At 46.5% G+C, this 27262-nt stretch overlaps 2 protein-coding genes across 2 annotated transcripts; one reads left to right on the plus strand and one right to left on the minus strand.

Moving 5' to 3' along the window:
- Nucleotides 1–1102: 1102 nt before the first annotated feature.
- Nucleotides 1103–12078, minus strand: CLCN6 (chloride voltage-gated channel 6). Its single transcript, XM_053451836.1, has 23 exons — nucleotides 11936–12078; nucleotides 9687–9746; nucleotides 9503–9568; nucleotides 9192–9257; nucleotides 8678–8744; nucleotides 7865–7971; nucleotides 7361–7487; nucleotides 6693–6760; nucleotides 6405–6463; nucleotides 6173–6305; nucleotides 5721–5834; nucleotides 4944–5110; nucleotides 4717–4843; nucleotides 4474–4612; nucleotides 4228–4381; nucleotides 3971–4130; nucleotides 3779–3885; nucleotides 3065–3251; nucleotides 2630–2787; nucleotides 2314–2470; nucleotides 1868–1975; nucleotides 1589–1714; nucleotides 1103–1211 (listed from the first exon to the last, which is right to left on the minus strand). Exons 1-23 carry the CDS (start codon nucleotides 12005–12007, stop codon nucleotides 1131–1133), a joined length of 2610 nt encoding a protein of 869 aa, XP_053307811.1. The 5' UTR covers nucleotides 12008–12078; the 3' UTR covers nucleotides 1103–1130.
- Nucleotides 12079–12249: 171 nt separating this feature from the next.
- MTHFR (methylenetetrahydrofolate reductase) lies at nucleotides 12250–22020 on the plus strand. The gene is made up of 12 exons (XM_053451819.1): nucleotides 12250–12316; nucleotides 16809–17040; nucleotides 17249–17487; nucleotides 17629–17739; nucleotides 17822–18015; nucleotides 18893–19143; nucleotides 19370–19504; nucleotides 19590–19770; nucleotides 19877–20059; nucleotides 20362–20463; nucleotides 20829–20948; nucleotides 21213–22020. The coding sequence occupies exons 2-12, from the start codon at nucleotides 16829–16831 to the stop codon at nucleotides 21408–21410; spliced, it is 1926 nt and encodes a 641-aa protein (XP_053307794.1). The 5' UTR covers nucleotides 12250–12316; nucleotides 16809–16828; the 3' UTR covers nucleotides 21411–22020.
- Nucleotides 22021–27262: the final 5242 nt, after the last annotated feature.

Here is a 27262-nt window from a genome sequence, read left to right on the forward strand (position 1 = left end):
TTTTAGTTAAGCTCTTGATAATTGTTAAATATTTCTGCAGAATGAAACTTTCCTGGGGTTTTTTTTGTGTTACACAATAATGTATTAATAATAATATTAATAAAGCATTATTACCATCCAAGTTTAAATGCCGATATAATGAGCTCTCCCGCGACTGTATGAAGAATAAGAGGTCGTCGTCTGAGACGGGAAGAGCGGAGATTTAATCCACAACAAAGGGAGGGATTCTTATCAGAGAGGGCAGTTAAGGTACGGAATCCACCGCCTTCTTTTGAATTAAAAGCAGGAAGGATCAGTAGAAAAGGTTTAAAACGAGTCTTCCAACCGAAATGACTGTTACTATGCTAGAATGTGCTTTTCCTGGCCATGATGTGTTTGTGCCTATGGGCACTAAAGATGTAAACGTTAAAATTTAGTTAATTTTCTTGATTTTTTGTATCATTAGGCAAAATATGCAAGTTACGGTTACATAAAAAAAGCTGATACATGGAGCTTTTTAACCCTAGGTGGCATGCAATATATCGCGAGAATAATGCTTGGCCCAAACATTCGGCATCTTGATGGTTAATCATGCGGGGCCAGTTCCAACTCACTAACCCCGACAACGAGACACTTGGCTTCCGACACACAGCGTCTGAAGAATCCATTTTATGGGTTAATTAGAAGAATGTGGGGGTAGAACAGGACTGCAATTAGAACATTGCTTTTTTCCTACGGTTCCCGCAGGATCTGGTCTGTGCCCCCCTTACGCTAAGCTCAGAACACCAAGCAGCTCCCAACTGTTTAACTCCAATTCCCAGAATCCTCTTCCACTCTGGAGCCAAGCGCAGCCCATCGGCTAAAGCCGGCATACCGCCAAAGTACAAAGAATGAGACGCGTAATAGAACAGTGACATACGTAGCGAACGCGGACGAGTGAGGACCAAGTATCATCCATCGACAGCAGAACAAAGAGCCTTCGGATTGTCCTCTCCTGTAACGCTTGGCAGCAGAAACACAAGGAGGCCAGGAAGGATGCGGAAAGAAGAGACTTTGTACCGCCATTGGTTTATCGGGGTCCGGTCTCCCCCCCTGCGGGCCGTCTTTGGAAAGTTCAAGTCCAGGGATCAGACACGGGACGCTCGGTCAGATCAGGAGGTCATGTAGTGCTGTCTCAAGCGTGCTTGCAGGAACTCATGGGTTAAGTTGTGCCGCGTGATTATACCAACAATCTAACAACACCAAAGCAACCATGTTATAAACGCAACACAGCAAGGGGCGTAATAAATGTTCCCAAAGCCTTTGCTGCCCCCTTGTGGATACAGATTAATACTGCAAGACACGGGGCTTTAAACTTTGGCATCTCACGCTCCGGGCTTAATGCTATTGTTAATCAGTGATAATTTAATTAGTTTTATTTACATATAAACAGAAAATAGATTCTCAACATCATTATGTAAAATAAGATAATAAATTAATAAAATTAAAAAAAAAAAAGTTTTTTCTCCCTTTTTTTCTAGAAATGTTTGTAATTACATTTGGAACAGTGGTGTTCCGCACGGAGATTTGTATTAATTGCTTGGAATAAAAAATGTAAATAATCACTCACCTCACCCACTGCATTCACTACAGGTAAATGTCTTAGTCCCATGGTTCTGAAGAGGTTAAACACTTGTGAGGCGTTTGTGTTGGGGGAGACGGTGAAGGGACAGGGGTTCATGTACGGGGCGACATCCTGGAACAAAGTAAGCGAAGCGTACGATGGGTACTTTTACAGAGAAAGCACAACAGATATATAACTGGATATGGGTTTTTTTCTCATTAAAAAAATAATAATAATAATAAAAAAAATATATATATATGTTAAAAATTTAATTTTTTTTCTTACCACGATCATTCGCGGGTTTAGGAGGGTGAGGTTGACATCGTGAATATCGGGGTAACGAGGATAATCCTCCACCATCTCGGCATGGGAGAGACGCGGCTGACTCGCACTCTACAAACAGGTAAAAATGAACGTTCCGGCCAACGTGAAGCATAAAACCCCCCGATATTAAGAAATAATTTATTTAAAGATGCAGGAGGCCCAAAAAGAGCGGCTTGGAGCGAATCAACTCCTACCACGATCGATTAGAAAGCAGAAAGGCTATGCTGGATCTTGGTTATTATTACTCTGCTGATAATAATTGTGTTATTATATTAATTAAAAAATATGAACATAATTTAATTTGTTATAGTAACACAGCTCAGGCATAAATCACATTATAAATAAATAAATATATATATACACGCTTCACATACACATTTCCAGTTCTGGCAAACTAAGCGACTTACGGACTGGTTCTCGGAGTAACAGACGCCTCGGACGAGAAGAGTGACCAGCTGGGAACGGAGGACAAGGCCGTGGAAGGTCAGCGGTCGGAAGCGCTCCTCCATGGTCCACTCTTCGCTCGGGGACTGGTCGGGGTAAAGGTTAGGGTAAGGGGTGTACCTGGACAGCGAAACCAATAGAGCGTTATCCTGAGGGTCCAGACACGGGATCTCGATAGACGGACAGGTACCGGACACGGAAGAGACATCCCCGTGACGCACGATACGGAAGGTGGGTCGGGGCTGAGGATTCTGGAATCGCGGCTCTAGCGAGGTTTACCTCCGTTCCAGCATCTGCTGCAGCATGTCCTCCTTCTCCAGCGGCTCCTCGGAGGTTACGTTCTCATCGCACACGTTGCGCAGCTCACTCGATGGATACGACTTCATAGACTGACTCCGCTTTCTCTGCTCACCCGCGCGAGTCAAGATGCTGGATTTCTACGGAAAAGAACAAAGTATCAGTCGCTACGTCAGTAATTCAAACGTGATTTCTCATAAAATAAAAATGAAAAGTGCGCTGGACTTCAAAAAAAAAAACAAAAAAACAACAAGGACATTTCTGAGTGACCCCAAACTTTTGAACGCTAGCGCACGCCTCCCAGTCCTCCCCATTGAAAGGTTCCTGGCACTGGAAATCCAGCCTCGATGTCAATCCAAAGACGGCCCTGACTTTTGACATCACCAAATCTGTAATAAGAGAAAATGAACGTCCTGCCTTAAACTTAATGTTATTGCTGATCAGCTGGTTGCCCTTCATGAACTCCTTCTCGTTGCCGCGGTTCTCTGTGACCACGGGAAAGGCGTGATGGGCCGTGGTGCGCAGGATGCTGACCAGCGACTGGATACGGGTGTGCGGGTAGACGTACGTGAGGTTGGGCTCCATGATATCACCGGCTCTCAACCTGCAACGGTTACAAAGAAACTTTTTTATTCTGGCCATTTTCTCTCCAAACTCTTAATGAGAACTTTCTTCCCACCCAGCAGCGAGACCTCCCGTCCTCTTGTCATCGGTCTACCGCCATCTCTGTATTACCCCCGCGTGTCTCCGCACCCGCAGGGCTGTCTAACATCCGCGCAAAGCCCAACGTATAAACCAGACCCTCCACTACCGAAGCCGCGATAGCCGCAGGGCAGCTCGGGGGCCGAGACCTCAAACAGCCCCCGGCACAAAGCGTTGCATGGCCGCCCCATCTCCCCGCGGAGAAGAGACTGCCTGATGGCCACCGACATACAGACGGGACGCCCGCGGGGGCCAAGACTCACAGTCTGATATTTCTGCACATACTACTCCCCAAACAGGGACATCAAACGGTACGTGGGGGCTTTTATTATTATCCTGAGCCAAGACCCCCCCAGTGCAAGTCACAAGTAATTTATAAATGAACGCTAAAGGCGGTCACGTCAGGGTAGGAGCAGGTGACAGCCTTACTTGTCCATCTCCTCCTCGGTCTCCCACTCCAGGAGGGGGACGCCCTTCAGGCCCACGTGGATATCGTAAATGCCTTTGTTGAAGAAATCGCCCGTCCACTTCGCAACCTGGGGTAAAAAGCAGGAGTGGCGGAGAAACGTCCATAACACGGGCGGGGGAGGGGAATCGGGGGGGCAAAAAGGGGCATCTTACCATCAGCGTGATCATGATTGGCAGGCCGTAGGAGATCTCGTTGGTCGATTCAATGAGAATGACGGTGAGGCTGATGGTCATGCGGACCACGCCGCCCAGGAAAGCCGCGGCGCCGACCAGGGCAAACGTCCCCGAGTAGATGTGAGTCAACCCCAAATAGCTAGACGGAGAAACGAGAGGTCACGGAGGTACTCGCCTCAGGGAACACGGCGGGGGAAAGCACGGGACGCGGGGGGAAAGCATGGGACGCGGTCTACCTCTTCAGGATGTTGGCGACCAAGCGGCCGAAGGCCGCGCCGCACAGCAACGACGGCACAAAGAGACCGCTGGGGACGGAGATGCCGTACGTCCAGCACGAGAGGAAGAAGTACATGCAGCAGAAGAAAGAGAGCGTGACGGGACTGAACGTGCCTGAAACACAAGAGGAGGAGAGGAGGCTTTCACTCCACGGACACCGGAAGATTCCAGAAACAGCCGCCATCTTGGAACATGTGAGAACTCACCCTCCTGGTGGAAGAGCTGCAAGATGGCCGACTCCTGAGGGTTGAAGAAGAGGGTCGCCATGTCGTTATACGTGTTGTTAGGACAGAAAAAGGTCTTGATGCTGGAATTAACGTCTTCTGAAGAGGAGACCCAAGGGACCTAAAAACGTGGAATTATTAATCAGGGTAATCAGTATATAACACGACCGGAGTATATGTGAAACGGAGTTTGACCCCAGCTGTCCGCTCCCGTGCCGCATGTACCTGCGCAGATGAGGTGCCGTTGTTCCAGTGTGTCGGGGGAGACAGACTTCTGCATTCTCCCAAAACCACGGAGGCTACAAACACAACCGCGGTGGTGACCAGCGAGACCAGGAGGCTCTCGAAAACCCTGGAAGATGAGAAGGGATGGTCGGCCCGAGGAACACAAGGACCCCCCTTTTAACCTGGCAGGCGGCACATGTATAAACTACACACGCCAAAGCAGGTACCTGACAAGCTTGGGTTTGGGGTGCACGTTCTTCATCCGGTACTTGGCCAGCCTTTTGTTCAGACAGTTGAACGTGGCACCGAGGAGGCCTCCGATCACACCCATAACGATGAAGAACGCCAGGTCCACCGCCGTCCACAGGTGACATTTCTTATCTGAATCGGAGCACTAAAAATACGAAGGAAATCTGAATACGGGTCACTGGGACACAGGAGTGACGGGAGTGATAAAGGGTCACTGGAACACAGGAGTGATGGGAGTGATAAAGGGCCATTGGAACACAGGAGTGATGGGAGTGATAAAGGGCCATTGGAACACAGGAGTGATGGGAGCGATAAAGGGCCATTGGAACACAGGAGTGATGGGAGCGATAAAGGGCCATTGGGACACAGGAGTGATGGGAGCGATAAAGGGCCATTGGAACACAGGAGTGATGGGAGCGATAAAGGGCCATTGGGACACAGGAGTGATGGGAGCGATAAAGGGCCATTGGGACACAGGAGTGATGGGAGTGATAAAGGGCCTCTGTATGAAGAGATTCCATTAGAAATCAGCCGTTTCCGTCTACAATAGTCATTTACAACATTAACCCCGTCTGCGCTGGATTTCTGATCCAATTCTTGTTATTTTTAATGGACAAAATGTGCTTTGCTTTCAAAAACAGGGACATTTCTAAGTGACCCCAAACTTTTGGGCAGTAGCGTGTCTGTCTGTGTGATATATATATAAGTGAAGGGGGATCAGATCATTAGGAAAAGCGACTGTTGCACAAACTCACCTTAAATTCACCAAAATTGAGAAGTCCGGGCACTTGGAACGAGCCCCAGCTCGAGAACAGAATCCCGGAACGAAAGAAATTGAGCGTGAAAGTGGCCGACATGGAGCAGAAGAGCTGAGAACGAGAAAGCGGTTAGTTCTGCGGAATTACCGGCGGATACGATTACCAAAATCTGCAATAACGCAGAAAATTGGGTTTATCTACATTAAGACATAAATTTCCCTTTTTGGGGTCTGCGGGGTATTTAATAGAAAATATAACATGAACCGCAGAGCTGACGATTGGACTTGCTGGGATTTTGATTGGCCGGGTGCTTTGGCCCTCCGCAGCCATTGGTCCCACCGATTAAGGACATTTAGAATTTAAACTAAACATTTTGAGACCCTCTAACCAGAACCGTTCCCCCCCCCCGGACCGTAATCCCCCCAATCAGACGAGGATCTTCCGCTCACCACTTTCCAGGTGAGCGCCTGATTCCAGAAAGAGGATCCTTCTTCTAGGCTGAAGAGCGTCCCGCCTATAGGGGCCCCGAAAGCGGCTGCCACCCCAGCGGCGGCTCCGGCAGACACAAAGTCCCTCTTGTCCCTAAAACGGGGGGGGCAAAAAGGGGGCCCGATCCATGCGTTAAAACAAAATGCAATTTTAACGATGCCTCGTAGAGAGTAATTCATTAATAATTCTCACCGGTCGCTCCGGAAATACGGAAAATCCAAATTAATCTTCTGGAAAGAGATGCTCTGAAACTAAAGAGGCGAAAAAAGGGTTAAATTAGAAGATTTCCAGAGTCCCCATTACAACCCAATGTGAAGACTCAAACACTAACCACTCTGTTTTAGATTCAGGAGCCATATGTCTATCCCATGCATGTTTAATACCCTCACTGTATTACCCTCTACCACTTCTGCTGGGAGGCTGTTCCACTTATCTACCACCTTCTCGTAAAGCAAAAAGTAAAGCCACTTTCATACGAACCTGCGGTAATCCTGCTCCGACTACGGCCCCGCTGTGAATCATAGGACCCTCTTTGCCAACAAATAATCCTAAAACAAAGAGACATTTACTATAAATGATCGCTTCCCGCGCACCTTATTCCCGGGAAGAGGTTTCTGAATTATTGGCTCCAATTTAATGCTCGGACTGCATCAGCTGTTCTGGCTGCCAGATCGAGGGGTGGCCTGGGAGTCGGAACAATAATTGGTGGTCTTTTCTGCCTGCATGGGGGGTTCGTTCTGAACTACAGTTTACAGAGGAAGGGTAAAGCTATTTAAATGTCCACCCGGGGCCCACCAATGCCTTAAAGCGGAATTACCGGGAGCGTTCCCGCTTTAAGAGAGAGTTTGCAAACAACTGCAGGCATTCGAATACAGAAGGCAGGGGACAGCGAGGGGCTATAGGTTTCTGTTCTGGAAAGCAGTAAAGGGTTAAATCCCGAGACCGTGCTGGGTACCAACGCAGTCTGACTATACGCAAAACCAATTTTACTCCCTCTAGATTGTCAGCTCTTGAGAGCCGGGACGTCTTTACCCAACGTATCGGTTCGCCTTTCAGTTCTAGTTTTGTCCGAATCTTTAAAGGTAGGGACTGGAAGAAGCGCTGCGGGAATCGTTGGCGCTATACAGATAAAAGAGAATACTTTTTACCTCCGGACACGCTGAACAGGACCCCCAGGGCTTTACACACCAGCGTCCGCAGCCGCACCACCCCGGGGACTTTCACCCCGTTCAGGTAGCATTTGATTTCGGGGATCCCGGAGCCGGCTGCCACGGGCTGCATGAAAAAAAAAAAAATACGCAGCATGAAAGGGTTAAAAATACACAAAATTCTAAATGAGAAATATAGGAATTGTTTAAAGTCTAGAAATTACAATACGTTCTCTGCGAATCTGATTCCCCTTCCCTGATTGGCTGTTGCATCTTTTTAATCCTAGTTATACGATTGGTGGAGAGATTGTGTGGGGGGGTTTGTTTTGTGTCCCCAATTTCCCTAAAATAATCAAATTAACTACAGACAGTCTGAAGCGAGTATCCATTTATTTTTTTTTTAACCCCGCGTAGATTTACGTGAACGCGTTTTATGCTCCTGCGGGGAAGTTCTGACCGCCCCTCCCCCCGATCGGTTTCCCCCCATTTCGTCGAGAAGCTCACCTGGATGAGGACAAACAGCGTCGCGATGAAGGCGAAGGTCAGGTTGAAGCCCAGGAGCTCCAGGAGCGAGAGCGCCAGGCATCCTCGGTCAGTGCACTCCTCGATGGCTAGAAAGCAGCGGTCAAGGAAACGGTTCCGACAGCACGCCGGGGGAGAACAGCCTGCCGGCGAGAACCCCCCCCACACACATACACAGTCTAGAACTCGCTGGCAGTCCCGACGACCGTCCTCTGGTTTACTAAGGCCTTATATCTCAGCATCCGGAGGTAAAACGGTCCTCTAACATTTAAACCTGCGCATGTGAATATTTACCTTTGCCAGGGGATGTCATTTAATAACCTGCAAGGGCAAACCCCCCCCCCCGCGAGCCTAGATTTTATAAGTTCCAGCCGCATAATATTTAAACAAAAAAATCCATTCTCCCGTGGAGTTCGTCTCGCCGTACAGATACGTCCCGGGGCTTCAGATGGTGAATTATACTAAAAATACTAAAATGACCCACGAGGTGACTGCTGAATTCGTACAAAAGACTGGCGGTGTTTTAATCACCCAGTAAAATATATTTACCATGGAAGGTGTTGGGGAAGAAGTTCACTGCACTGCATGAATCCCTGCGATTAATTGGGTTTACAGCAAACTACAACAGACAAGGTTAAAAAGGAACTTTTTTTTTTTTTTTTTATATAGACCTTAAATAAATAGAAGTTGCTCAAAAAAAAAATTTGCAATTTAAACGATGACTTTGCCGGGAAGCGCCCCAAGGCTAGCAACGCACGGGGAGACGCGCATGATCCTCGCGGTGTAAAAGGATACAGCCTTCAACCAACCTGTACTTGAAGCGGGAGAAAAGCCGCACGAAGTAATCGACGAAGAGCCCGACCTGCGAGGAAAAGCGACGAGAGGTTAGTGAGAAAAACGCAAATTCTTCCAGAAACGGTCAAAACCGTTCTTATCGCGTCAGTTAAGTAGATCGTTTGGGGAGAGAAGCTAAAGGAAAGCAAATCGTGCCGAACAAAAATGGAAACGCCGAGGTCGGGAAAGGGTTATATTGCTGTATACAGTGCCGGGGGGGGGGGTTATATTGCTGTACACAGTGCCGGGGGGGGGGGGTTATATTGCTGTACACAGTGCCGGGGGGGGGTAGATTGCTTTATACAGCGTCGGGGGCTCCATCTTCATACAGTGAAAATGTAACACTCGCCGGAGGATTAGCGGGGCGCCCCCCGGCCGTCTCATTATGTGACGTCTCGGCAGGAGGTGGAAGGATTCAGAGACGCAGGTTTATTGTTTACGCTTCAAGGAATCATTAAAGTTTTAAAGCCCTTACCAGCCCCGTGCAAACGCCAATAACAAAGACCATGATCCATCGCACAGCCTCGTGCCTGCGGGCTTTCTGCTCAGAGAAAACAAGGCTGATGAGGTCATACACGGCTACATACAACCCTATGATCACATCATTAAATAAGCCACGCCCACAGCGATTTTACTTCAAATTCGGAATACAAAAGAGGACAAAAACAGCAGGCGGAATAAACTAAAAATACCAGATTTAAAATAAATAAATATATAAACTTTTCACCCAAACACCGAGCTCGGCGGCTTTTATTTCTGGGAACGTTTGCGTCTGAACGCGTTTACCTTGCTGGTGACGCTCTCCAGAACCTCGAGATACGGATCGTTGATGCATCGGTCATAATCCAGACTCTGCAGAGGAGAAACACAGACAGCGTTTGGGGCAGAAGACGCGTTCTGCGTTATGAATGTGGTGATGATGATGATGATGATGACGATGATGATGATAACGTTTAATCAACAAACTGACCTCGTAGTCTTTGCGAGGAAGGATCTCTTCTTCTTCTTCATGGGTCTCGCCAAGGATCGTCTGCAAAGGAATATAAAGATTAAGTTGCAGAAACGCTGTGATCACCGCCATCGATATCAGATGACATCATTCCCGTTATCTCATCCACGTCGCTGCAGAGAGCCCGTTACATTAAACTTACCCTCAATCAACTGCATGTAGAAACTTTGTAACAGCCTACTGTGACATCATCACACCAAATATACATCATAATTGTATAAAATATTATTTTAAATTACTCTACGCTGACAGCTCGTGTCATAGGGTGCCGCGTGATGATGCCATACGATGATGACATACGCTGTCACCCTAAACCTCTCTAAAATCTCAGAGTAGTATGAAATATTCAATTGATCCCCCCCCAACTCAATTCTACTGTAAAAAAAAAGAAGTCTGAGATTGGATGCTGCATTAAAAAAAAATATAGTTTATATAATAATAATAAGATATATTATTAAAATAATTATGGTTTTATATAATAATAAAAAAATAATAATACATATGTTACATTATTTAAATAATTATTATATAGTAATATTATGATACATTACATTGTTATTATGCTTTTATATGATAATACATTTAAATTATTGTTTTTATTTATATAATAAATGTATTTAATGATTTCTTAAACGCTTATTTTTGGTTACTATGGAGACGCTCAGTCCATACCGGGGGCTTCTGTCTTAATAAACCTGATAACGGTTCTAATTAATACAATTTTTCCTTAACAGAGTCTCCATCGTTACAACCCCAGAAGATGCCCGCGTATAAATCCTCTCCCAGAGGTGAGTCCGCGAGGGCCGGGCCCCCTTCTCTGACTTTCCCTGTACTTCTTACGTGTCTTACTATGATATTTAATCTTAATACCTCACAAATTAACAGATCACGGGGAACGAGTCACTAAGTAACTACCCCGTCCGGTACGGGGGGCAAAGCTGATCCCCAAACACCCAGCTTCCTTAAAGCGACGGGACTGACAAGCGTCACGAGTTATTTTACCAATCCGACAAAGGCTAATAAAATAAATTAACCACTTAAAAACTGTAAAAACTCTGAGAAAAGTAACTTTACTATTTCATGAACTTCTATAAACTTCTGCTTCTATTCACGGCGTCAGACGAGCCACAAGAGATCTCACTGCCCCCACGTGGATCTAAACCGGGACCCTCCACGTAGTTCTGGGTGACCCTTCCTTAATCAGTCGTTGGTCTCGTTTTAGGCATACGGCTCCTGAATCTATCCCATGCGTGTTTAATACCCTCACTGTATTACTCTCTACCACTTCTGCTGGGAGGCTGTTCCACTTATCTGCCACCCTCTCCATAAAGTAAAACTTCCTTCCATTCCATCTCAGTCTCTCTAGTGTTAGATTCCGGTCGCTTGTTGTAACTTTTCTCCTCCTTTGAAATAAATTCCCTCCCGCACTTTGTTAAATCCCTTTACATGTTTAAATGTCTCTCTCCCCGTTTCTCTCCCCCAAGACGGACGTAGAGAGATCCTTTACTCTTTGACACTGAAATCTTGTTAGACCGATGATGACTCCTTAGCGTGACGTGTTTTGCTGGGAAGCGTGTTGGCGTGTAACGATTACTCCGCAGAGTCAAACATGATTAGGGCTGGGATGACTAAACGCCGCGAGAGACCAAGGAAGCCAACTCAGCGCATCCTCGAGCCTCTGTATGAGCATTTGGGGAGTCGTGCCGGTGGCTGCTCCGCTAACGTAACGTTCTCAAGGGCCAGGTTTAATTCAACAAGATGTTCCGCAGCAGCTGCTGTCTTGGTTCTGTCTTGAACCAATTCATCTCTCAGGGATCTCTCAGGGATGCTGAATCCCAAATAGATGATCTGCGGGAGGTATCACAATCTGACCTGAAGAGCTTACACTTTATCAGCGCAGATACCGGGGGGGGCTGTTTTCGCATCTAGTGAGTCTATTTATCGCTTCCAATTATTGTCTAGAGAGTTTATGCCTGCTGGTGGAGGGCGAGTGCATGCAAAGGGGGGAAGGGGATATTGGATGGGGTCCCTAGGGGTGCGATGGGGTCTCCAAGGGGTGCGACGGGGTCGGATGGGTGGCTGCAGGGTGAGGGTGACAAAGGATGATGCTGGGGTGGGACCTGCAGGCACAAAAACAAGACCCTGGGAGAAAGAGGGGGCGATCTGGGGCCGGGGACCCTGCAGCCTGAAAGGGGCCTGGATGTTCTCACCAGCTCCTCCGGGGTGCGGCTCTCCCTGTCCCCGCAGCAGCAGCAGCATGCCGTACCCCCGCAGCTCGCCATCTTTCTTTATCCCAGACAGCGAGCCAACTGGTCACATGACAGAGCAGCCGCAGCACCGACTCTGATACCCGGCCCCCCTGTCACAAATCACGTGACAGCGCCAGCCCGTACGGACAGCGCCAGCCACCATGAGACGGACATGTTGCTGTACGGAAAACAGGATCACGTGACGACAGCTTGTCCCCTCCCTGCCTGGTCTCCCGATTCTTCTGGCCCGCGTTACGTCACGGCAGGGGTTTGTCGCGCATACACTGTGTGATTCGGGAGCGAGCTTGGGGATAACGTGGTGAGGAGACACAGGAGAAGGCGGTGAGTGAATGAGCCGTGTACACGCACGGGTGTACGGATACTCTAGTGGGGCATGGACGAGGGGGGGTATATAACGACGTATAATGAGGGGCTTCCTCTGAATGCAGGGGCTGCCTAACCCTATGAGTGCCAGAGAATAGCTGCAAAGCATTGCAATGGTTATCCCGTTTGGCAGTCAAGGGGTTAATGCAAGCTGTAGACCTGGGAATGAAGAGGTTAAATCTGTTGCATAAAAGGGGCCCCTGCATGCAAATTACATAACAGCATCTGTGCATATGGGGAAGACATTGTATTAATCGCTACAATGTAACCTGATCACCTACTGCAGACCCCCAGAGGGCAAAGTAATCAGGAGACCCCCTGCCGCTAGCGAGAGTCAGTGATCTGCTGGGGTATCCGAAATGCCCCAGCTGCTGCGGAAGCTCTTAGATGGGACCCCCCTAATCCGATACGACTTTCTGCTGCGATTAGAAACTCGCTCGTTATTTAATTCTTTACCTTGGCTGCGTGGAGAGCTTTCCACAGCTTCTGGTGCCCGAAGGGTTAAATAATTAAAGGCACCCCTCTGCCTAACCAAAATCAGGGAAAGGGTTAAGGGGTCCGGCCCACGCGCGCAGGGTGGTCCCGGAGATAACTTTATGGGATGCGTTATCGCTTTCATTCAGTATCCGGATCTGCTCCTCTAGAATATTATCATTATTATTGCATTATTGTTACGTTTTATTTATAAAGCGCCAACAGATACAGTAGCGCTCCGGCATCTTACCTTAAAGATAAAATAATAACCCCTTTCGGGCTGTACCTGCAGCGGGATCCGGATCGCATGCGCAGGTATCAGACGGGCTTAGAAGGGAATTGGGTCAGCGTCGCGACGCGTGTGAAGGTGATCCCGGTCACAGCTGGCTGGTGTTTGGGGTGACCTGGCAAGGGTTGTGATTGAGGGGCATCGCTCTGACTGCAGCCCAGCTAGAGATTCTCTGACCTTGGTGCATACAGGACACCACGAGGTGACCCGAAAGTAGGTGCCCAGGTGCGTTTATCACGAGTTGCCCCGATGTCGTTTTTTCGCCCCACTTTGTGTCTTATTTGGGATCCCGGGTAATTTGCTGTAGTTTATTATTATTATTATTATTATTATTATTTATTTTTTTACATCGTATCCGCAGCAAGGCGTTTTTTAAACAAACCATTACAATCCAGGTATCTTAGGGTGTAAACCATTGGCTGGCTGCCCCCTGTTGCCATATCACGCCGTTGCAGGCGTGAGATGATCTGAATGCTGGAGTAGTAATACTACACCCGCCTGTGGGTGCCAAAGCCAGAAATAGCGTGACTTTTTCCCCAGTTCAGGGAGGACAGTTTGTATCTGGCTACCTGTGCGCAGTGGAAGCGATCACGTTCTCGCGGGCTGATGGGAGATTCGGGTGATTTATAAACTATTTTATCATTAAAGAGCCTTTTTCATGAATATTTTTCATTAATGCCGGATTCGGGCCCCTGTGGCCCCTGTCACATGCCTGTGGGGCTCCCTTTCCAACTCTCCCTCCTGTGTCTTCTGGCGTGGGTTGGGTGGTCTGTGGTGGTCCGCGGTGCTACCTCCAGGTCCCAATGAGGCTTACTTCTAAAGAGTGCAGTTACCATAGCAACCAATGAGCTATTCCACTTTATATATAACATGCAGCGACTCTGTCCTTAGATATAATATAGCATGAAGCTGATGGGAATCCCGCTATTAAGGATGGACGCGCATGTTTAAGGGGACTGTAGGCAGCAGCTGCAGCGCCAGAGCAGCTGTGGTCCGATATTTCATGCAACTGAACCAGCCAATCAGTGACAAGAAAGAGGTCCCATTGGAATGATTGCGAGTGCTCTCCATGCACGGCCGGTACTTTGCGGAGTGTTTGCTGAGCATCTCATGCGTGGCAAATGCAGAATCCCCCCGCATGCCTTTACAAGCTGGACACCGCAGGAATTTAAAGGGGCTTTTTAGTGATTATGCGCATATAGCATATAATGGCTGGAACGCCCCTTTAATTTGGGGGTAATGGGTTAGTATGTAAGGTGGGTGTCTCGCCCTGGATATCTGACGTTCTTCCAGTACTGGGGGGTGAGAGCTTCCCCTCAATCCCCTCCGTCTCCTCCATCTTTTACCCAGAAGCCCCTCTCCAGAGCTGCACGTTACTCGAGCTTACCCGTCCCGGGGTTCCCTCTCCAGCCCTCTGGGGGGGGGGTAACCTTATTACCATTACAGTGAATGCGAGGGAGCGTGGCGAGTAACACCAGGAACCCAAAATAGCTCCGTATCGTCTGCTCCTATTTCGGGAACCGAACGGAACACGGATTGGATCGCCCCGTTCCAGAACTCCAGACCTTTTCTTGGTCCTGCATTAAATTCAGCCACATTGCTTCTTAAACAGTAACTTTAACTTTATGGGCAACAATGTATTTCATCGTAATCTCTTTCACCAAACGTACGTTAATAGCGATTAAAATACCCCGTAACCCGCGCGTTTCACAGAGGCCATGCTGGAAGTGAAGCTCGGGGGGGGGGGAGCATGTGGTCTATTGAGACCCCTTTCAAATCTATCCAAGTAATGTTAATAAAGGAAACTTTCTCTGACCGCGTGACTTCCGTGGCTTTCCGACACGTCATCGGCAGGTAATTGGTTCTTATCACCTGTCCTCAGATTACTCTTTGAGGGCAAAATATGGCGTGTTTTTTTTTTTTCTTTTCACGTGAAAATCAGGCCAGATTCCTAATCTATATTTCTATATATCTGTGAACCCAACGCCCCCGGGAGAGAGTGATGAGTCAGGGGGTAAAGTTTAACGCAGCGACCGGCTCTCTATACGTCCCGGGGAACAGAAAATCTAAGAATGCGAAGCGCGTGCAGCTGTCAGTCTTTCCTTGATTTGCCTCCTTTTTCTCCATTCATTCTAAAAATGTGTCCTAAATCCAAGTGAAAAAGGAAAAGGGCATGAAAAGCTGCTAAATTCAGCTATTGACGCTCCTTCCCAAAACCCCTTTATTAAAGAACTATTTTAATATGAAAAATAAATTTAAAAAATCTGATTTTAATTCATTTTAAATTTTCTTTTGACGCATAGTCTGTGGCACCCACAATTTTTTTTTTCTTGGGGGCGTATATACCCTACATCCAAAAAATGTCATTGATTTTGGAAAAAAAACTAGTTTTGTTCATTAAGATAACATGAAATGGATCAGAAATCCAGCGCAGACGGGGTTAATGTACTAAATGACTATTATAGCTGGAAACGGCTGATTTTGAATGCAATATCTTCATAGGTGAACAGAGGCCCTTTATCACTCCCATCACTCCTGTGTTCCAGTGGCCCTTTATCACTCCCATCACTCCTGTGTCCCAATGGCCCTTTATCACTCCCATCACTCCTGTGTCCCAATGGCCCTTTATCACTCCCATCACTCCTGTGTTCCAATGGCCCTTTATCACTCCCATCACTCCTGGGTTCCAATGGCCCTTTATCACTCCCATCACTCCTGGGTTCCAATGGCCCTTTATCACTCCCATCACTCCTGGGTTCCAATGGCCCTTTATCACTCCCATCACTCCTGTGTTCCAATGGCACGTTGTTAATCCAGGTTTAATTTTAAAAGGATAATTGATGGTTAGAAACCCTTTTGCGATTATGTTACAGCCAGAAATGACCTTGTTTTCCATGACCCCAAACCGTTTGAATGGTGTCGCGCCGGCGTACATTATCCTACTCATGCATGCACACACGCTCGCCCTGCTTCATTACATAATTCGTTAAGCCCTGCCCGACCTGCCAGCTTTGGCTTCAAACAGGGAAGAGAACATTATCTGGCGCCTCGCCTGGAACTCCGTGTCGCTGATCCTGATGAAATCATTCATTGTTTTCCCTAAAGAAATATTTCTCCTAAAGTCACAGGTTTTACAGAATTAACCCTTTCAATCAGGAGAACCAGTGCGAGCGTGTGTACATGCATGAGGATGGATAGTGGGTGCGATACTAACGTTTGGGGTCACTGTTTTCATGGAACACAAGGACATTTCTCTCTGTAAAAGCTTGCCAGGTTTGTACAAATAGAAACATAGAATCTTCTGGAAGATCGGCCCCATCTGGCCCCCATCTAGTCGCCCGTTTCTCCTGCTGTAAAGACTCAAACCTTAATCAGTCGTTGGTCTCGTCTTAGATTCAGGAGCCGTATGTCTATCCCCTGCATGTTTAATACCCTCACTGTATTAGCCTCTACCACCTCTGCTGGGAGGCTCTTCCATATATCTATCACCCTCTCATTAAAATAAAACCTCCTTCCATTCTTCTCAACGTCGGACCCTCTAGTGTTAGATTTGTGCCTCTCATTGTAACTTTTCCCCTCTCTTGTAACAAACGTCCCTACTATTCCTTTGTGTCTTATTAACGTTGTATCTGTACGCGGCGATATAACGATCCGTTTGGTTAATAATCTCTTCCTCTCCACCCCAAGTCTTTTTCAAAGGGTTAACCATGGTGAACGCAAACGGCGTCGACAGCGCCAGCTGCAGCAGCACAGACAACTCCAAGGAGAGCTCCCGATGTTCCACGCCGGTGCTCGACCTAGAACGGCATGAACGGCTCCGCGATAAAATGCGCCGGCGCGTCGATTCCGGGGATAAATGGTTCTCGCTGGAATTCTTCCCGCCGCGCACGGCAAGCGGAGCCGTCAACCTGATATCCAGGTGGGAAAAGGTTTCATTTCTCCTAAAACAGTGATTTCTATCCTTTTTTTGTAACCCAATCACTTTGGTTATTATAATTGATAATTGATGTTTTTAGTTTTTTTTTTTGTTTTTTTTTTTTAAGTATTTTTAAGATGGAAAAAGTTACATTAATAATTTTAATTAATAGATTAATGGATTAATAGCGAAGGTCTCTTGGATGTCGCAGGTTTGACCGGATGGGCTCCGGTGGCCCCCTCTTCATTGACGTGACCTGGCATCCAGCCGGGGACCCCGGCTCCAATAAAGAGACCTCCTCCATGATCATCGCAAACACGGCGGTCAACTTCTGCGGCCTGGAGACTGTTTTGCACATGACCTGCTGCCAACAGACCAAGGAGCAGATCACCCAACACCTCCAACGGGCCAAGCATCTGGGGCTGAAAAATATAATGGCGCTCAGGGGGGGTAAGAAAACGACGACCAGCCCTAATTAACCTGTTAATCACTGGCTACAAACGCCGAGATACACAACTGCCCCGTTCATGTCCCGTAAAGGACCTTGCCGGCTTCACCTATCGCATGTTTGCCTCTTTATTTGATTTGTAGACCCCATCGGAGAAGAGTGGGAAGAGGAAGCCGAGGGCTTTAACTACGCCGTCGACCTCGTCAAGCATATCCGCCAGGAGTTCGACGATTACTTTGATATCTGCGTTGCCGGTAACCCTTCTTACTTTCAGGAACCCCTTTTAGTGATACCTCGGAGCGATGGCTGCATCTCAAGCGCTTTGATTCCATGCAGGTTACCCCAAGGGCCACCCCGAGGCAGAAAGCTATGAGCGCGATCTGAAGCACCTCAAGGAGAAAGTAGACGCCGGCGCGGACTTCATCGTCACCCAGCTTTTCTTTCGCTCGGAAACCTTCCTGAAGTTTTATAAGGACTGCCAGGAAATCGGAATCACCTGTCCCATTTTACCCGGAATCTTTCCCATTCAGGTATTTAGAGTCCAGGCGGAGAATCTGATTGCATAGAAACATAAGACCTGCTGGCAGATCGGCCCCATCCGGCCCCCATCTAGTCGCCCGTTTCTCCTGCTGTAAAGACTCGAACCTTAATCAGTCGTTGGTCTCGTCTTAGATTCAGGAGCCGTATGTCTATCCCATGCATGTTTAATACCCTCACTGTATTACCTGCTACCACTTCTGCTGGGAGGCTGTTTTGCTTATCTACTGCCCTCTCAGTAAAGTAAAAAAAAATATTATTGCAAAGATTAACACTTTTAATAATCAATTAAAAATAATGAAGGCAAAATTAAAATGACTAATTATTCACATTTATTACCTACTTTTATACCTAGTACCCAGCTTCTTTTTTTTTTTTTTTTTATTTGTCCGATTTCAATGTTTTTGAGTAAAATGTTTTGTTATGATGTGTGCCTGGTTCTAAAATTTTCCATAAGCCTTTTATTTCCAGCCAGTACTGAGTCACCTGATCAGTTTGTCTGGATGATGCCAAAAAAAAAAAAACTGGCTGAAATTGCTGTCAATATTTATTCAAAACAGCAATAAAGCCACAACCGAGACGGATGCCGAGCCAGCGTTTGGTTAAATTGTCAGAACACTGTGTGCTTTTTTTTTTTTTTTGTACCTGTTCGTCTTCTCCATGCGCCAAAATAGTCTCGCTGGCCGTGTTCTAAACAACATGTTTAATGTCCGATTAAAACCACTTCTCTTTTTAATCATTAGCCTGCCCTTGGCCTTATTATTCAGCTTTTTCTTTGCATTCACCTAACCTCTGTGATCAGCTCTTCATTTTAATTACATTTTATAATATACGTTTTCTAACCAAAATTGTGGGGTTTTTTTGTTCCAGGGCTATTGCTCCTTGCGCCAGTTGGTGAAGCTCTCCAAACTAGAGGTACCCCAAGAAATTAAAGATGTGATCGAGCCCATAAAGGATAACGATGCAGCCATTCGGAACTACGGCATTGACCTGGCCGTGTCCATGTGTCGGGAGCTGCTGGACAGCGGGCTGGTCCATGGATTGCATTTCTACACGCTCAACCGGGAAGTGGCCACTATTGCTGTGTTAAAGCGCCTTGGAATGTGGACAGAAGATCCTAGGTGTGTGACGTCCTGGTTCGGCCAATAATCATTGGGGACATTCATAAAATAAGTGCTAATAATCGGTCAACTCTGTCTAGGACGAGACTATCCTGTGCAGCAAACTCTATTGTTGGGCTGAGAAAAGTAACAGCGCCATCTAGTGGTGACGCGATGAATCCTTTGCCGTACCGCTTGTGTTATCGTCGTATTGCTATTTACCTTTTCCTCTTCCGTTTTTATTTAGACGACCCTTGCCTTGGGCAGTCAGCGCCCATCCAAAGCGGAGAGTCGAGGACGTCCGGCCGATCTTCTGGGCGACGAGACCAAAGAGCTACATTTACAGAACGCAGGAATGGGATGAGTTTCCTAACGGTCGTTGGTACGTTTCTTGGTCAAACCGAGCGTTGTGGGTTCCTCTGATGGAGCGGCAGGAATTTATTCTCCAAATCTCTTGTTTTTTAAAGGGGGAATTCCTCTTCTCCGGCCTTTGGGGATCTGAAGGATTATTATCTCTTCTATCTGAAGAGCAAATCCACGAGAGAGGTGCTGCTAAAAATGTGGGGAGAGGAGCTGGTCAGCGAAGAGAGTGTTTTTGAAGTCTTCACCACTTATATATCTGGAGAACCCAATCGCAACGGGCACAGAGTAAGCGGAAGTTCCAGATGGGATCGATGATGGGTACAGAATGTATAGCCCGGCCCTCTGTATCTAATCGCCATCTACTGAAACATTGTGTGGTTCTCGTGCTCAGGTGACGTGTCTGCCCTGGAATGATGACCCTCTTGCCCCGGAAACCAATCTCCTGAAAGAAGAGCTACAGAAAGTCAACAAAAGGGGGATTCTGACGATTAACTCGCAGCCCAACGTCAACGGGAAGCCCTCAACAGACCCAATAGTCGGCTGGGGTCCGAGTAGAGGATACGTCTTTCAGAAGGTATCGGGCGTACATGTCTGCTGCATTCCCGAATTAATCCATGGGTACACAGAATCGGCAGATCGGCCCCCGTCTAGTCGCCCGTTTCTCCTGCTGTAAAGACTCAAACCTTAATCAGTCGTTGGTCTCGTCTTAGATTCAGGAGCCGTATGCCTATCCCATGCGTGTTTAATACCCTCACTGTATTACCCTCTACCACCTCTGCTGGAACAGACTATACGTGTAAAAACATTTTACAAAAACGTTTTTTTGGGGTTTTTTTTGGCGCATTCATGTGTTTTCTGACGTTCTCTTCTCTACAGGCTTATCTGGAGTTTTTCACATCCAGTGAAATGGTCTCGGCTCTCATCAAAGTGCTGAAGCGATACGAACCCCGCGTGAACTATCATATTGTAAACGTCCAAGTGCGTAAGCCCAGCTCGGAGCCCTGCTTCTGACAAAAAGCTTATTTTACAGCATTAATAATATATCTTTGTCTCTCTCTTTCCTTTTCTCTCTCTCGCTCTCTCACTCCCTCTCTCTCTCTCTCTCTCTCTCTCTCTCTCTCTCACTCTCTCTCTCACTCCCTCTCTCTCTCCGCTTCCTCTCTCTCTCCGCTTCCTCTCTCTCTCTCTCCCTCTCTCTCTCTCTCACTCCCTCTCTCTCTCTCTCACTCCCTCTCTCTCTCCCTCTCACTCCCTCTCTCTCACTCCTTCTCTCTCTCTCTCACTCCCTCTCTCTCTCCGCTTCCTTTCATATAAATTTATTAAAATTCTCTTTCTGACTGCAGGGTAAAAACATCACCAACTCGCCTGATTTGCAGCCAAACGCTGTGACGTGGGGCATCTTTCCCGGCCGTGAAATCATTCAGCCTACGGTGGTGGATCCGGTTAGCTTCATGTACTGGAAGGTAAGCGGCCGTTTCTCCCGCGTCTCGATAGGCTTCGTGTCTGCAGCATGTGTAATAAACCCGTTCTCGTGTCTCCATGTTAAGCGGACGTGTCACCAAATCTAAACTCGGCACTAATCAAAATACCATATTAATATACATTGTATACGTCATGATAGTACAGCAGCCGCCTACAGTCATGGGATAAAACTCATCAGTCGTGTGAATGCCCCCTTAATATCCCCAAACATGCATTCTTCATATGGTTTTGTTGCCCGCCGGCAGGATGAAGCCTTCGCGCTGTGGATAGAGCAGTGGGCCAAGCTGTACGAAGAGGAGTCTCCGTCCCGAATGATCATTCAGTATATTCACGACAACTATTACTTGGTCAATCTGGTGGACAATGACTTCCCCCTGGAGAACTGCTTGTGGCAAGTTATCGAGGACACGTTCAAAGAGCACGATAACCCCACAGAAGAGTGATTACCACCTCTGCCGGCACGTCTACTACCTCGTGTGAAAACAGAAGCGGAGCACCCAGCGAGGGGTTAAATCCGCTCAGCGACTTCCATGTAAAGACGTTTATCTCCTACGCACCTTTTTAATGTTGGGACTCGGTTCGGAAGAACATTAACCCCGCATGTATCTTCTGGGATACGACTTAGGAAATCAGGTCATTATAGCCCAAAATACCCTCCTGCCTATCGTGAGCCACAGGAGAGCCTCGGCTGGCCCAATCTCAAATATTAAGCGGTGAGAGTTTGGCACCGGATGGCTGCTGCGCAGGCACTCCGGTTACTTTACAGAGTTCCTCAACCGGCGGTATTTGAGATTAACGCTACGGCTGCCTCGGCGTAATTTAGTTCTAAGGAATTCATACCGTGAACCTTTAGTGTATTCAAAAAATATTATTATACGTTTCTAAGATGCAGCAAATTAGAAAAAAATATATAAAAAAAATAATAGGAAGCTGACCATATGAAGGGTTAATCGGGGTCTTGCAGTAAAGGTTACACTTTAAGGAAAAAAAAACCCTTTGGGTTATAAAGGCACAAGAAATGAACACTTTTAATAAAAGATGTCATTTTTAACACGTCTGATTCACTAATTTATTACATTTATAGTTTTTGCCGAGTAGAAGTAGTTGCCATAGAAACAGAATATCTTAAAACATTTTTGTTTTTTGAATGGTTGAAACCTTCAGACGAAGGGTTGGAGAGGGCAATTAATGCTTTGTCCAAGTGAAAGTTAAAAAGCGGCTTTTATCAGGGTAGAGATAACTCACTGGGGAGGAATAATCTTGCAGGTCCTGAGATATACACACAGCGGGACTCGTGGGTTTATTTAACGTCCTGAACGATAAGATATAGAAATAGGAAAAAGAGACTCTAAAGGTCGGCTTTAAGATGTTTTACAATAACTCCCATCATGCTGTCCGGGGCAGAGTCCAGCTGGAGGGATTGATGGCGTGTTCACCCCTGACCAATCTAAGCGAACTGGGCAAAGTCCAGCCCTGGCGGTTATCGATCTGACCCCGGGGGGGGGGGGTGTCAGGGTTGGTTTATCAGGGGTTAAATTATCTTTACGTTGTTACATTGTCGCTACCGGGGCACTCACTTGGATGCGTTACCCGCTATGATTATTATTTTTTTATTATGGTTACAAAGTAACATTTTGAACCCGTTGTACAGCGCTACGGAATATGATGGCGCTATATAAAACAACAAATAATAATATTGCGTTCGGAAGCCTTTTAGGAAGTTTTTTTATTTGCGGTTTTACAGCTTCTCCCATCCCCCGCCGAAGAATGTTTTAGAAAAAGGAAAGTTTGACCCCATGGAAGGCGTTGGAGCTGCTTGGAGAATGTCTGGAATTTTTGGTATTCTTACCGAGTCTCACTTGGCCGTTCCGCTTCCAGAAAACATAAATCACACCTTTAAGTAAATAAAACACAAATAAATAAATGTCGGCATATCCGTTGTTTTATGTTTTGTTGAAACAAAAGAAACGTTCTGTTTCTATGGCAACAACCAATCCGTGACCGTTTTTCTGTTCTCAGCAAAAAAAATACTCATTACAGTTGAAACCTTTGGGGTCGCTTAGAAATTTCCTTGTTTTTAAAAGAAAAGCATGTTTTGTCCATTAAACTAACATGAAATGGATCAGAAATCCAGCATAGACGGGGTTAATGCTGTAAATGACTATTGTAGCTGGAAACGGCTGATTTTTTACTGGAATCTCTTTATAGACGTACAGAGGCCCTTTATCACTCCCATCACTCCTGTGTTCCAATGGCCCTTTATCACTCCCATCGCTCCTGTGTTCCAATGGCCCTTTATCACTCCCATCACTCCTGTGTTCCAATGGCCCTTTATCACTCCCATCACTCCTGTGTTCCAATGGCCCTTTATCACTCCCATCACTCCTGTGTTCCAATGGCCCGTTATCACTCCCATCACTCCCATCGTTCCTATGGCACGTTGGGTTCGCTGATCCAAGTTTAAGTTTGAAAAGATAATTGAACGTTGGAAAACCCTTTTGCAGTTACAGTAATGTCGGTCAGGGACAAAAACCTTGTTTTTATATCGTTTAAATTTCCTTTATCTGCAGACCTGGAGGCTCTCATGCGATGTTTTGGGTGACTTTCCCTGATTTAGTCAGACTATCTGCCTGGGTGATTATTACTGAGTCGTTCTATTGTTCCCCACAGGCTGTATGATAAGGAGTCGGGGTGTTTAGTAGATCGGGGGTCAGATAACAGAGCGAGAATCATACAAACGGCTGATATGCAGCTGCCTGAAAACATTTATATTATGGGGCAAAAACTACAACTGGGGTAAAAACAGGGCAATATTTTAAAAAAATATTTTTTAACCCAATACTGGGAATAAATCATTTATTGGGAGTTTCCCTTTAAATCGATCACCGCCTACATCACTGATGGTGAAGTGTAATTAAGCGCTTGGTGCCCTCTTGTGGCTGCTCTCTAGCACTGCATGCAGGTAGATGTTACCCCTTTATCCCCCGCAGCCCCAGATAATATATCAAATTTCCCTGACATTCCTTGATATTGGAATAAATAGATTTAGTCCAAGGAGGGATCCGGCTGGGAACGGCAGAATTCGGCAGCTGAGTTTATATTAGTACATTTTTATTATACTTTATTGTCTTATATAGTGCCTTCATATTCTGTAGCGCTGTACAAAGGGGTAAATCCTCCAGTTTATATTTTTTATGTGAAAAATAATATATTAGATCCTTAATTTGGTGGCACTTCATGTGGTTTATGCACGGTACCCCAAGAACACCCAATTCTGTGCACAATACGCCATTTTCTGTGCCACGACCCAACACCCGTCTCGTGCCAAGCCTTGAGATTACGCAGACCCCGTGTGACGTCCGCGCCAGTCGGGAACATCTCGAAATAACATATGTGATGACCTATACATTTGGGCTCAGTTTCACCAATTTTATGATATGCTGGAGTTGACCTTTGATGATCTTCGAGTCTCTGAGGTCTTCTCTCCAGATATCATTTCTGCTTCCAAGGTCTCGGTTATCAGTCATTTCACGGTTTTCGATTTCCGTTATTGTTCTTGGTCAGCAAGTAAGTTGATCCGGTAAGGCGATCGCGTGCAGAGACCCGCCGTCCTACTACCTGGCATCAGGGGTCTAAATCTTTAACATCTTCTGTTCACCTCAGGAGGAGTCCGCCATTAAACTGGGAAGAGGTCCAATCGCTAAACCCTAAGTTGCGGAAATTTCTCTTCCACATAACAAGAAATATTAGAATATTAGTCTTCTCTGCTCCATCGTTGGGTTTTTGGGAAGCTACGAGACTCGGCTGAGTTGGGTAGAAAACTAGAAATAGTTGGGTTTGGTTGCTGAGTTACTAAGATGTTCTTCTTTGATGTGGATCTCCAACCTTCTGTATAAAAGGAACAAAGGAAGTTCTTTCTAGGAAGCATACCTTGCTACATTGTTATCTGAATCCATCCTTGCCTGGAAGAGGTTGCTCTTCTAACGCTCCCTCGTGTCTTCTTTCCATGTCAGGTGGGGCAATAAACAAGGTTTCTCCGTGATTTAATGAAGACAGAAGATCCATACAGCTCCTGTTATCGTCGGATAAATAAGTGCGACGCGTATCTCTCCGATAAGAGTCACGCATTGGGGGTCCACGTTATCGGGGGCCGGAGCAGGGGAGATCAGTTCCAAGCTCTGTTTTGTTGCTCATTAACGGCCCCCCTGGAGATCCATGTGTTTAAGATTTGAGATTTGTGCCCCCGGCCATTATTACCGTCCTCTTCTATACCTCAATGGACGGCTTCTTCTTCTTCTCATCTCAGCTTTGAAGGCAGCACCCGATGCGCAGGTTTTCGGGGGGGGGGGGGCCGTAAGCCGATTATTGACAGTGATTAGTCTCGTCCACAGCGGCCCCCGCATCTGCCGCTGTCAACAAAAGAGGACGTGACCCCAACCTAACGAGTTTAACCTGCCACAGGCCACGCGTTAAACAGAAGGGGTCAATCGATGCCCCTTAGCCTGGAAGTGTCTCTGTTTTTGGGAGATATGAGCTAAATTCATCATTTCATGTAAATCTTTCCGTGGGTAGGTCTAAGATGGAATGGAAGGAAGTTTCACGTTACTGAGAGGGCGGTGGATAAGTGGAACAGCCTCCCAGCAGAGGTGGTAGAGGGTAATACAGTGAGGATATTAAACATGTATGGGATAGACATACGGCTCCTGAATCTAAGACGAGACCGACGACTGCTTAAGGTTTGAGTCTTTACAGCAGGAGAAACGGGCGACTAGACGGGGGCCGGATGGGGCCGATCTGCCGGCAGATCTATGGTTAAATCCATTATAGCTAAATTCTAATTGTTGCCATTTTTTTGGAAGCAAACTAGTTAAAAGCAGCAGAAAGTACCATAAAAAAGCAAATGTTTGGAATGATTATCATGTTGCCCCCCCGGGGGTATCAGCTGACGGATGTTCCTGGCAGAATCTCTGGATGTCAATAAATGGATCGAGGCTTCACTCCTCTGCTTATCAAACGCTTCTCGGTCGAAATGTCTTTTAACCTCTGCTTGCCAGATGGGTGCAAAATGCAACCCCCCCCCAAAAAAAAAAATCCGAGACCCTCCTGCAAGGACGACCTAACGATGCAAATCCTCCCATATATTATTATATACGCCTTATAGGTTATATACGCGGATAAATACCCCCCATCTACCCAGAATCTATCTGCATCGTACGTTCATTATTTGGAATAAAATTTATATATTGCGGGGATTTCTTATGTTTTCTGGGTACAGAAAATAGAATTCCGGTGGTGGAAAGGCAGCGGGCGCCAAAGCAATACCGTTTGATGCAAATTATATAAATAAATAAAAAAAAGATATATATAATTATAATATATATATATACATAATATTATATATATTTATTGTTTTATATAGCGCCATCATATTCTGTAGCACTGTACAATCGGATATAAAAACAGATATTTATTAATCAGCCCCGTTATGTTTTTTTTGTCTTTTTTGGCAGCCAAAACCCGGTGATTCTTTGAGCCAAAAGCTTGAGATGCCTTCCAGAGATCACAAGAAATAAAATCACCGGGAGAAAAAGAACCCCCAAAAAACAGACGCTTCATTAAAAATAAGATACCCCCCCCGTGACCTTTGACTCTTTAGAAGCTAATAACGTGTTAAGATTCCCCCGGGTTCTGCCGATGCCCCTGCCCCCCCCACCTTCCTTTGTGCTCCGTGCGCGTCTCCGGCCCATCGCTGCCCAAACCAGCCCCCGTTACCCGGCTCTCTCACAGCTCATGACAGCCGAGGGTCTTATTATTCCTTCCCTTTCCTCCGAAACGAGATTTCATTTTCCTCCCGATCAAAATTAGTGAGAGGGAAGATGATCGTCGGCCGCCGGCAAACGGCGGGGATTCCGAATTAACAAAGTAAAGCAGGGGGGCGTCCGAGACCTCAAAGTCCTCGCGATGTGATTATTCCCCACAATTCCATTCTTTCTAGAGGCCGTTATTACATATTTAATGCGACTCTCACCGCTGGTTACCGACAGAAACAAAGACTCTGCTGGCAGATCGGCCCCATCCGGCCCCCGTCTAGTCGCCCGTTTCTCCCACTGTAAAGACTCAAACCTTAATCAGTCGTTGGTCTCGTCTTAGATTCAGGAGCCGTATGTCTATCCCATGCGTGTTTAATACCCTTACTGTATTACCCTCTACCGCTTCTGCTGGGAGGCTGTTCCATTTACCTACCACCCTCTCGGATAAAACATTAATGTCGCAATTATACACTTAAAAATACGCG

The sequence above is a fragment of the Spea bombifrons genome, chromosome 12 (genome assembly GCF_027358695.1).
Source record: "Spea bombifrons isolate aSpeBom1 chromosome 12, aSpeBom1.2.pri, whole genome shotgun sequence".
In the NCBI taxonomy this organism is placed as follows: domain Eukaryota; kingdom Metazoa; phylum Chordata; class Amphibia; order Anura; family Pelobatidae; genus Spea; species Spea bombifrons.

Excerpts from the sequence above, each read along its gene's own strand:
- CLCN6 (XM_053451836.1), bottom strand. The coding sequence starts at position 12,007 with ATGGCGAGCTGCGGGGGTACGGCATGCTGCTGCTGCTGCGGGGACAGG. Across the intron at positions 4,382-4,473 it reads GCAGCTCTTCCACCAGGAGG|GCACGTTCAGTCCCGTCACG; the intron begins GTGAGTTCTCAC and ends CTTGTGTTTCAG. Across the intron at positions 1,976-2,313 it reads GTTACTCCGAGAACCAGTCC|AGTGCGAGTCAGCCGCGTCT; the intron begins GTAAGTCGCTTA and ends ACCTGTTTGTAG.
- MTHFR (XM_053451819.1), top strand. The coding sequence starts at position 16,829 with ATGGTGAACGCAAACGGCGTCGACAGCGCCAGCTGCAGCAGCACAGAC. Across the intron at positions 17,041-17,248 it reads GCCGTCAACCTGATATCCAG|GTTTGACCGGATGGGCTCCG; the intron begins GTGGGAAAAGGT and ends TGGATGTCGCAG. Across the intron at positions 18,016-18,892 it reads CCGGAATCTTTCCCATTCAG|GGCTATTGCTCCTTGCGCCA; the intron begins GTATTTAGAGTC and ends TTTTTGTTCCAG.